General features: G+C 40.9%; 1 protein-coding gene across 1 annotated transcript in view; it reads right to left on the minus strand.

Moving 5' to 3' along the window:
• Window positions 1-10,582, minus strand: part of LOC124556544 (autophagy protein 5-like) — a 109,407-nt gene extending 98,825 nt beyond the window's left edge. Inside the window, exon 1 of the mRNA XM_047130498.1 lies at window positions 10,427-10,582. Within this exon, the coding sequence (XP_046986454.1) occupies window positions 10,427-10,582 (156 nt within the window). The remainder of the gene's footprint in view (window positions 1-10,426) is intronic.
• Between the last annotated feature and the right edge of the window lie 1,829 nt (window positions 10,583-12,411).

Below are 12,411 nucleotides of genomic sequence, written 5' to 3' on the forward strand. Positions count from 1 at the left end.
GCCCTCAACTCAACGACTGCTCAGAGCAGGCGACCGACAGTGTGGAACGGCATTCAGCCGAAGGCAGAAGATCCTGATCCATAGGTTGTTCGGGAGCAGCTCCTGCCACCAGCGATCGGCTGGTTGATCGGCCACCAGCAGTGCACCTCGGCGACACAGAAGACGGCTGAGGGTGGTTACCGCCAGGTGGTGCTGTAGATGAGACACGCCGTGGCGGAGAAGGAGAGGAACTAGGTTTCTTATTAGCCTTCTTGGAAACAGGACGTTGAGATGGAGGAGGAATCGATGGTTGTGAATTTGGGATATGTAAAAAATCATCACAAGTAGGCTCTTTTATGGAAGTCTGGGTGTCTCATTTTGGAGCTCGGGATTTAGCAGAACCCGATGAAGGGTGAGCCATAGAGTGAGTATGGAGAGTGGGCAGGTTGAACGGGCGATTTTTGCGCTGGCCGATCTGACGACTGTGGCACTAAAGGTGAGATCACTTTGTTGGCCGAGGAGAGGCAAGGACAGTGCTGTATTTACCTGCATGAGGAACAGTGGGCTTTCGACTGGTGAATAACTTTTGAGCAGCAAAGGTCGACACCTTTTCCTTCACTCTTATTTCCTGAATGAGCCGTTCATTTTTAAAAATGGGGCAATCTCTAGCGGAAGCAGCGTGGTCACCCATACAGTTGATGCAATGAGGGGATGGAGGTGGACAAGCACCCTCATGGGCATCCTTGCCACACGTAACACATTTGGCTGGATTGGAACATGACTGGCTGGTATGATTGAACTGCTGACAGCGATAGCAACGTGTAGGGTTTGGGACGTAAGGGCGAACGGAAATTATCTCATAGCCCGCTTTTATGTTTGAAGGAAGTTGAACTCTGTCAAATGTCAAGAAGACAGTACGGGTTGGAATGATGTTCGTGTCAACCCTTTTCATGACTCTATGAACAGCCGTTACGCCCTGGTCACACAGGTAGGTTTGAATTTCCTCGCTGGACAATCCGTCGAGGGAGCGTGTATAAGCGACTCCACATAATGAATTTAAAGTGCGGTGCGCTTCCACCCAGACAGGGAAGGTGTGTAGCAGTGAAGTATGCAACAATTTTTGTGCCTGGAGGGCACTGACTGTTTCTAACACCAAGGTGCCATTTCGTAATTGGGAAGAAGACTTTGCAGGACCTGCAATGGCGTCGACACCTTTCTGAATAATGAAAGGGATGACTGTGGAGAAGTCTTGACCTTCGTCCGACCGAGAAACAAGGAACTGTGGCAACGAAGGAAGAATTGTCCGTGGCTGAGACTCATTTAACTTTCGGTTGCGAGCAGACATAGTAGATGATGAGGAAACCATTGCGGAAATATCCCCCATGATTACTGGCATCTCCAATGGCGCGCTCCTTCCTTGTGGGGGCCCTCTCTGAGGGCACTCCCGTCTTAGGTGATTTTTCATACCTCAGGTTACACCTCCCAAGAAGTGGACGGAGGGACCAATCGGCACTTTCCGAAGGTATCAGCTCGGGTAATCACCCCTCCCTGGGCCTGGCTGTTACCAGGGGGTACGTACGTGTCCTACCTGTCTACTCGGGGCAGGGAATTACGCATTACCCCATCACCGGCTACACATGGGAATGCATGGGTCAGCCTTCAGACATGCACAGGGGGGGAAAAAAAAGAGAAAGGGAGGAACAAAGAAAAGGAAAGGAAAGAAGAGAAGAGGTAAGGAAAAAGAGTCGCTAAGCACGTATCCAAAAAAGAGTTGTGGACCCCCTGTGTGTGTGTGTGTGTGTGTGTGTGTGTGTGTGTTTTCCGAGTGTTATGCGGCGCATTGGATTCATTTAAGCTTTGGTGTTGGTAGAGCGGAGTTGTTGGCAGTGTCCGCGACTTAAGGATTGAAATTGTTTTCAGTGAGTTATCAATTAACTTTTTTGTTTATGTGTTTTCCATAGGTGTTATTGGTTTTCTGTTTGTGGTGTGGTAAGATGTATAATTTATTCTGAGGCTTCTCTTGCTAGGTATGGATATGACAATCAAGTTCAACAGCGCGATGTTGCGGGCAGAGATGGGGGAGAACATGATGTCCATGATTAAGTGCCTGGAGATGTTTGGGTTAATAGCAGAAGTTGTGAGGTATAGCGTCTGCCGAGAGAATATGAGGTTGGCATGAGTTCCGACATCTCAGACCAGGGACGGATACATGTGGCGGTGTCTGAAGGACAACCTTTGGTGTTCCATTAGACACAGTACCTGGTTCGAGAAATCTAGGTTCACCATGACAGAGAGTGTTCTGATTACTTACTATTTTTTTGATAGATCGTCTATTAGTTTTTGTGCACATAAGATTGGAGTGAGTGAGAGGATGGCGTTAGATTGGTTTTCGTTTTGTAAGGAGGTGTGTTCTGAGTATGTGAGGTACAGCGGTAAGTTGGGTGGGTTGGGGGAGGTGGTTGAGATAGACCAGCCACAGTTTTGGAAGAGGAAGTATGGGAGCAACAAGTGGTGGGCCTGTTACTTCCGGAGGTGGGTATGCTGACGGTGTTTTCAGTGTTTTGGAGGGGTATACTAAGAGAGAATTGGTGGGGTTGATTGAAGAATATATTGAAGAAAGGACTACTGTAGTTGCAGATTCTTTTTCGTCATACAAGGATTTGGGGAAGATGGGCTATGTTGTTGTAAGCCGTAGTTTAGAGTTTAAAAATTACGAAACAGGGGCATGTAGTAATACAATACAGGGGTTTTGGGGGGGGGGGGGCAGTTAAATCAGTCATAGGGAGGGGGAAGAGGCGCTCTTTTAACCTGCACTCTCACTTACATGAGCATTGTTGGCGGAAGAGCGTCCCTGGGCATTATTGCATTTTTCTGAGGGCAGCGAGTAAGATGTGCAGGCCGAGGGTGGTTTGTTGAGTGGGTTTGGTATGTGTGTGTGGGGGAGGGGGGGGCAGGGGGGAAGAAGGGAGGGGGAGCGTTGTGGGTTTAGGTGGGTGGGTTGGGGGGGGGGGGCGGCGTGGTTGTTTTATGATTATGTTGGAGAGGGCCTTTTCTGTTGCAGCTGTTTTTGAGTTGTAATGGGTGACTGTGTTTCATTTGTTGTGTGTTTTTTATTTGTTGGCGGTGTTTTGATTTTTTGGCGTGGGGGTGAAGTGGGGAGGGGGTTGGTGTTGGTAGGTTGTGGGTGGTTTGGGAGTTTTTTCTTGTGTGTGTGTGTGTGTGTGTGTGTGTGTGTGTGTGTGTGTGTGAGAGAGAGAGAGAGAGAGAGAGAGAGAGAGAGAGAGAGAGAGAGAGATATTGGGCTGGCCAACCTAGTGTGTAGCACTGGAATTTATTGCTAGTACCTAGTAATTTTTTTGGGTCTATTGTTTACAAGTTGTAATGTTTTGTGTGTGTTTGAAGTTTGTAGGTGTTTGTTTTTTGGTATCATCAACTGTGGTTGACCTATATAGGTCAAGGCAAATGTTCAATTCAAATTTTTGTCATTGTAGGTGTGCGTGTGTTTTGGTATCGTCAGCTGTGTTTGACCTATATAAGTCAAAAGAAATGCTCAATTCCAGTTTTTGTCATTATAGCTATGTGTGTGTATTCTGGTATCTTCAGCTGTGGTTGACCTATATAGATCGAAGGAAATGTTAAATTCCAATTTTTGTTGTAGCTGTGTTCTGGTATTGTCAGCTGTGGTTGACCTATATAGGTTAAGGCAAGTGTCCGATTCCAGTTTTTATTGCTTTATGTGTTGGTTTTCCGGTATCAATAGTTCCAGTTGAGCTATATAGGTCAAGGGAAGTGTCCGATTCCTGTGGATTTTTGTAGGTGCAGCGGAATGTAGTAATTTTGTGTTTTTTCTTTTTTTTTCCGGCATTGTTTGAGATCATGACATGCATTTTTTTATGTTTATATTTAGCTTGTCCCCTAAAACTCCAATTTCCTGCAGTTGTCCCGTAACTATGATTATATTTTTGGAGGTAGACGTTACTGTCGTATTTATATTTATTTTCATGTTTGTTGTCATGTTTATCTAGTGACGTCATAGGAGTCATATTGGAGAATGGTCATAACTGCCACATTGATGACGTCATGGGTCAAAGCAGATGGGTGGAATCGAACACTTCTGTAATCCCTGAGGAGATGTTTGAACTCACATTTGAACGGAATGCACCAAATGGATAGCCGTGATGATCATCACCAACTATAAATGGCACTGAACTTTTGCCAATGTAGCCATAGTGAGTTGTTATACATTAGAACATCGACACACAGTTCTTTGGAAAGTGTCGAAAGCACACTTACAATAAAAAGAAATACAGCAAAAGAAAAACATAAAGCTGCAAAACAAAAATCTGATGGGGAATACTGTGCTATTGTGCCATTAAACTGCATTCACCCATCATCATTTTTTAAATCCAAACTAAGTGTGCAGTCTATAACTATGTCAACAACTGCAAAGTTGTTACTGCCACCTGGACACAGACAAAACAAGTTTCCAGAATAAGAGAACTATTTTGCAGTAGTGCTGCAAATTTAACAATGCAAATGCAGTTCAGTAACAGCAATAAGGGTTCGACACAGCCCCACACATGTTCAAGTAAATTAATTAATTAATTAATTAAAGTCTGAAACACATGTCACCATTTGGGGCAGGCAATGGAAAAACTATGATGGTGGTCACACAATGATGTGCAATGCTCTGCTGAGAGACCAAACACACCCAAAAATACATAATAAATAATGGGCCAATTCCATGCATGACACACTAGATGTGAAGAATGTTTCACACAGAGAACAGACATGGTAAAAGAGTTGATATAGTTTCCGACCATCATCATATGGCCTATGTAGAGATTTTGCCCCTCTAAGAAGCACGGTAACAACAGACAAGTCTTAAAAGCTCTTAAGACCAAGACATTCCTCTTCACCTCAAATAAGATCAATATGAGAAAAAGAGATTTTTTTTCTTTTACAAATGTTAAACATGGACATCTGAAGCTGGGCGGGGGGGGGGGGGGGGGGAAGGGGGGAGGGAGAGAGAGACAGAGACAGACAGACACAAAAAGAAATGACACTTTTTACAATGCATAATCATCAAATGTTTAAAGATACCGTGGATAGGCAAAGAGACAAAACACATACAGGTCCTTCAGAAAATGGAGCACTTGCCATTAACACACTGTACAACTGATGTGTAGGCTGTACACTTTGACATGGTGGTCTATTACAGACAGTAGCCACAAATCACAATGAAGATCTAGAACAAAGTATAATGAATTAAAAGGAATAAGGCAAGAAATTAGAGAACAGAAAATAAATATTACTGAAAACTAATATTCAGAATGAAGACTAAAGAACAACATGAGCACAACCATTGTTGCAGTAACCTTCATTTTCTTAGGGATCTGTGACATTCATCCAGAAGACAAACTTTGTCTCCATCAATACAGCCATAGTATCATTGAAACACGAGAGCTTTTGTTAATAACATTCTCTGAGGAGACTAGATGGATTTTGCCAATTCCCCACATCTGCACTACAAAGAAATAAGACAAAACCATTCTGGGGGAAAAATAAATGTGAATCCATACATATAATAAAAGCAGATGTATTTATTAATGTGTGTTCCACATCTCCTCCTAAAACACTGGATCAGTTCCACCCACACTTGGTACAAATATGACTTACTGTCTGGAATGAATTACTGTGGGGGTAAGAACCATCTACTTCTCAAAGTAGTAGGGATGAAAAAGGAGTGTAGCTCACAAAGCACAAACAGCCAGACTACATTCATCCACTATTTGAGAATGACAGCACTTAGTAACTGGCAACAAACTTCACAAGACTTATACTCAATCATGTCCCCAGTAATTTGATGAAGGGGGAAAAAAGTTTGTCATTTACAACATTTCCATTGTTCATGTGGTAAAACTGCTACATTACACACGACTTTTTAATTTATTACTTCTTCAGTAATAACTCAATTCGTAACACATTTCAAGGCAGTCCCCACATATACCACTGGATGTATATGTAAAATTATATATCATTGTACGACACACAATTCAGGAGATGTGTTGTCTTAAATATTGAACTGCGGGAAAATGAAACCAGAAGCCAAAATTCACCAGAGATACAAATGTGTGTGACATATGCATGTGCAGGCAAATCCAGGGGTAAAAAGCTCCTTCTAAAGCACTACACTGATTTCAACCAAACTTGATACACATATTACTTACTATATGAAAAGAAATACTGTGGAGGCAAGTACCAGGACTCTCATATTGGGCCTTTCCCTGAGTGGTCTCCTTTACTCCTAAAGTATTTACGTTCTATCACAACTTCCCTACTACAGTAATAAAAATGAAGTATCTGAAAAACAGTAACACCTTTATTCAAAGATATCTGCATGAATTTTCAAATAGGTCTAAAGTTCCTTACTTGAAACTGTTGGATTCTCAATAAGAGTATGAAAAAGGTATATTATAGCTTTGGTAAAGAGTTACTAGAAGACTTTCACAGAAACAGCAATTACATTCTGCAAGCAGAAACTGAATTGTTTGAAGACAGACCAAGTAAAATCAATTTCTGCTATACATAAATAGAACAATGCTGACTAGCAAATCAGAGATAGCAATAAGATGGTCCAAATATAATGAAAAACCTTATCAATCTTTCATGAGCTCACAAGTGTTGATCCTGACTGTCCCATTTCCAGTCTTATCTAAATGAGAAAAGCAATAATTCTGTTAAGGAAAAATAAGTGATGAGGAAGAAGGAATATTAGCCAATCTGCTTAAGATTGAGGGAAAATACCCGTCTCAAAGACCCACAGACTTTTAGATCAGATGTCGAAAGAGCAGACACTGTCAGAAGAGTGGAAAGTCACTTTTGCCCATGCTTTGCCTACAAAGAAGGACAAGATGGTAGTAAATAACTGTGGAGGTTTAACACTATTAAACAAACGTTATAGACAAAGTCTTTTGTGTATACCTATCAGCTTGTATAAAACCTTCTGCAACAGACATTAGGTGAAGAGCAAGGGGGATTCCAGTAATCTAAGTTCACAACAGACATCACCTTTGTCCTGAAAAAGCACTGGGGAAATAATACACTAAAACAACTGAGAAAACAATATAGTTTTGTGGACTTCAAGAAGATTTATTATACTTTAGTACCCACAAGACAACATTAATCAAAACACTAAGTTTGGCATTCCTGTTAAACTCAAGCACTTTTTTTTAGCATGGGGGAGGTGATCAAATACTAAGGAGGAAACAAACATTTATAAAGTTACCGCTAACTTAAAAGTTGTAAAAAGCTTGAGACAGGACACAGGGCTAGCAGCAGTCTGTTTTCATCTAGCACTTGAGAAAAATCACATGAGAAATTACAAGCAAAACTATATTGGTGTCAATTTGAAGGAAAAACCCTCCACATTAATTTTTTGCAGACAATATTATGTTTGTGTCACACACACAAAAGAAATGGAAAATATTATGGAATCTGTACAAACAGTAGCAATGAAATCTGGGCTGAAAATAAATGCCTTCCACATTGTGACAGAAAGCCAAGAGTAGAGAACAAAAGGTTACAAGTGGATGTTAACAAATATATGTGGGTCAAGGAATTCAAATATTTCAGAAAAACATAAACTACACCATGTGAAAGATATAGAAGTCATACTGCAGCTGGGTAATAGACACTTCTATACTCTCAAAACACCACTGAACACACTGACTGCATCAAAGGAGCACACAAGGTATTAACGTTCTTTGTTTTTCTTTACAAATTTCAGACTGAGCATAACAGTGCGAAAACTGAAGCATCTTCTCTTTTTTGTGAGGGTGGTTCTTGGAAAAATCCATGGACTATGAAAGCTAATTTCAAGGATTGGAGAGTTCTTCACAATTCAGAGCCAGAGGGCCTGTAAAAGCAGTCCAAGAGTGTAGAGTTGTCCATAAAAATAATCCAAGGAAAGCTTGGAATGAAAAATGACAGCAAAAGATTACTAGGGACACACAAAACTGTGAAAGACTCATGGGGAGACAAAGGATGAGATGGATACACAGAGCAAAATAAAAAATACAAATGCTTGGGGCCAGGCACAACTGGAGCATGATTACAAAATATGGAAAGAAGTGTAAGGCTTTTGCATGACATTGTGCAGTTTCCTTGGCTTGAACCTGAAGAAGTGAGAAATCAAATAAAGGAGCATCAGACTGCAAAAGTTTTGGTTGTCATGTGACTCAGTTATGTCCACCTCTGCTGTCAGAGGTGATTAAAAATTCTTTGTTCTTCATAGATTTACAACAGCAAACATCAATTTACATAGCACATTTTTCACTAATATCTCTTCACTGAATAAAAGTTCAAATTCACCAGTTACTAAAAGTAATCAACTTCCATGTTGTGGAATTATAAACTTCCAGTAGTAAACCACAAATTTAATATATTTTTCTAGGCCTCAGGCAAGACATAATATCAGCCTGTCACTCTTTTCATTTAAAAAAACGTTGCCAAAATCACTATATCACTCATAAAGCTGGCAGTCAGTATTAACTCATCTATCCTTCACAACTACACATTTTAAGCATTCAATTTATCAATTAATGATAAGAGTATTACTGTGCAAAAACATTTAACTTCCACAAGTCTGCACTAAGTCTGTTATAAAGGAGTCTAGAGTCATTGCACATAAAGTATTTACATAGCGCACACAAGCAATATTGCTCCATCCAACGTCTACTGTGCACATTATAACTTTAGCTTCACAGGACCATTAACTAAGGAAACCTGTGAGATCATCAGAGCAAATGATGAACAGGAAGTGTTACAGGACTACTGGTTTGACTAACATCTTGGTCTTTAGCCCATGAACATCTGCTTCACTCCCTCCAATTCATGTCATCTATTATGGCAAACTGAGCAGATTAGCCGAAGCGTTCGATACGACTTCAGCACCTCACAACCAAATTGCCACCTTCCACTAACTTAGTCCTCAGGCATATTACAGATCAGTATGTCACCACATCTAAGATTTCATATTCACATTCATTGGCTTCACCAACTGACATCCCAACTGTTAGCCTTCAACTTAAATGAAACCTCTGAGACTATGGGACAGGTCGGTCTGAGACAGCACAAACTACACCCAAAAAAACCAATATAGATGAAAGGGAAGTATTGCCAGTGTTCTGTCCTTTCTCGACATGTGTGATGTAACACACCAATCATCATTACATTACAGGATGAAATCAACTGCTCAAAAATTGTTTTGCACAATCTCCACACCTACAAACATGCAAACTTAGACACATTTGGAGTAAGGAATGAAATAATAGATCTTGAGAAATTAAAAGGAACTTTACTGTTAAATAAATCAAAACATTAACCAAACTAAAAGCATCCTATTTGAAAGTTGTCTGTTTTTCATACCTGTGAACTCATTATATGCTGGTGGGTAATAATATTGTGTTCCTCTCCTTCCCACCCCACCCCCCCCATGCATTTTAAAACATTTGGGTCTTCTTTGGTATGTCGGCCATCCTGAGATCTTCAAGGGTGTGAGGAGGGTTTTCAAAACTAAACACAGCAAGCTTAATTGTCCCTGCATGTACACAATCAATTTCACGACAGCATATACCTTAGGCCATTCCATTTTGTTGATTATGCTTGTGCATCATCATATTGCAACACAAACCTATGAACAACATTTATCTTGATATCAATAAGAGGTATTGGACAGCTGCACAAATTACATTCTTCTCAAGTTAGCTTCATATAATAATCTGTAAGCAGTAACCATCAGGTGACAGGATTAAGTGTTAATAACCACAGAAAGGGCATATTTTCAATGTTTTGTACCTTGTTTTATTAGCTGAAAGTTCGAATGTTATCGCTGCGTTGTATGCCCATTCCACATGCACTTTTCCTAGCTGACAAGCTTTTTTGCCGCAATAGTGGCAATATGCACGCAATGTAAGCTTGAAATAAACGTTTGAGACGTGTACTCAAGCCACGTTCATGACTATAGAGACAGGGCGCTCGACTGACCTGCCCTGAAAACTAAATTTTATTTTTATCTCCATAACACAGGTGGATGGTAACTATTTCCTGTGGCCAGAGGCGTACAGAGAACGATATATCAGTCAGTCCTCCATCTCCCTCTCGCTCTATCGTACTATACGAGATGTACTGACAGTGCTACAATGCAAATCATTTTGTCTTCTGGTACGACCCAGATAATGTTAAAAATATTCACTCAAAAGTTTGGGTAGAAAACCATCTCCTGACACTATGGTGTGAACATGAATGCTACACAGTATGAATATAAAACTTCCCACAAAATTGAACTGTTCATGATCAGTACTTTAAATAAAATCTTACATAAGAAAACGAGAATCAAATCAGTTTCAGGAGTTTTTTGTTTTTCAGAATGTATGTCGAAACTCACCTTATCTGTCACCAATGGGAAATAGCTTAACCTAGGAATCATCAGGTACACTGGATCAGGAACCTGAACGTCATGCACTTCTTCTGAATTTAAATGAAAACACGTTGGTATCCGCCCATTCCAAATCTCTCTCAGTATTTCTCTATCATTCGCCATTTGCAACAGTAATGCTACACACAACTAACTAATCTACAACTAAACATAACCGTAACGCACAACAGACTAGCTGTAACATAAACATAGAGATGCAATATCGCAGCCGTCAGCTTCCGAAAGGAAGATCTTTGAACGACTGTTGATACGAGCTCATGGAATCAAAACAGACAATGTTTTCAGTGGCTTAGAGGAGAACAGAAATATTAGAGAGGTAAGTTGCATTAAAAGTTAAAACTCCTGTTCATTCTTTAATGCTCTACATATAAACGTAATTTATTTCATATAGCATCGACTAAACATGCAAAAGTCGATTAACACTGGACGTCACGGAATGGAACGAAACGCGAAAACATTTCGACCGATTGGCGGCATTCACACAAACCGTCAAAGAAACTGTATGAAAAAGGATCATTTATGAGAAACATATTGATTTGCTTTGTGCTAATGGGCGGAGCAGTAGGCGGAAGGGGGACATCTGTTAACATCAGCATCAGCAGTCAACATACCGTAGAGGTACGATGCGCCGTGCGTGTTCTTCTACAATTTTGTTTTAACAGCAAAAAAGTCACGTCTATTGATTGAGACAAAAACAGTTGTTTTTCACGTTATTTCATCTACATCCACATACATATTCCGCAAGCCCCTGTATGATGCAGGGCGGAGGGAATCTTGTAGCACTATTAGTCAACTCCTTTCCCGGTACGCCGCAAATAATGGAGGAAAATATGACTATCTAAATGCCTCCGTACGTGCCCTAATTTCTCTTATCTTAGTAGTCCTTACTCAGGACTACGTTGACGGTGGCAGAATCTTTCCGTAGTCAGCTTCAGATGCCGGTTCCGTAAATCTTCTCAACAGTGTATCGCGAAAATAACATCATCTTCCCTCCAGATATTCCCATTTGAGTTCACGAAGTATCTCCGTAATACTCGAGTACTGATTGAACATATCGGTAACAAACCTAGTTACTCGCATCTGAATTGTTTCGATGTCTTTCCTTATTCTGATTTTGTGGGGCTCCCAAAGAGCAGTAGTCAAGAGTGGGTTGTGCTTGTGTTCTATAAGCAGTCTCCTTCATAGATGAGCCACACTTTCCTAAAATTCTCCCAATAAATCGAAGTCAAACATTCTCCTTCCCTCCTAACACTCTTACGTGCTCGTTTCATTTCAAATCGCTTTGCAACGTTACGCCTAGATATTTAATCAAATTCAAAATGGTTCAAATGGCTCTGAGCACTATGGGACTTAACATCTGTGGTCATCAGTCCCCGAGAACTTAGAACTACTTAAACCTAACTAATCTAAAGACATCACACACATCCATGCCCGAGGCAGGATTCGAACCTGCGACCGTAGCGGTCACGCGGTTCCAGACTGAAGCGACTATAACCGCACGGCCACACCGGCCGGCGATATTTAATCGACGTGACTATATCAAGCAACACATTACCAATGCTGAATTCGAACAATACAGGGCTGTATTCAACATGAGACGAATGCGTCCGTGCTCTGAAAAAAATCATTAAAAGAAACTGAAGAAAGAGCGCAATTACTCGGACAGAAACCGGTCGAGAAGTATGACGAGCTTGATCAGTATCAGAGACGCAATTATCGCAGGCTGTTTGGTATTCCAGGGAACAGTAGATGAGAACACAGACGAATTAAGTATGGATCTTGCCCACGAGAAGCTAGACAGAACTAACAGAGCGGGACGTAGGACTTCAGGATCTACGAAACCTAGACCGATAATAATGCAGTTAGTGTCGTACAGGAAAAGTCTGAAATCTTCAGAGCTATGAAGACACGCTGACAATACGAGAGGATCTCAC

The sequence above is a fragment of the Schistocerca americana genome, chromosome X (assembly GCF_021461395.2).
Source record: "Schistocerca americana isolate TAMUIC-IGC-003095 chromosome X, iqSchAmer2.1, whole genome shotgun sequence".
Lineage (NCBI taxonomy): Eukaryota > Metazoa > Arthropoda > Insecta > Orthoptera > Acrididae > Schistocerca > Schistocerca americana.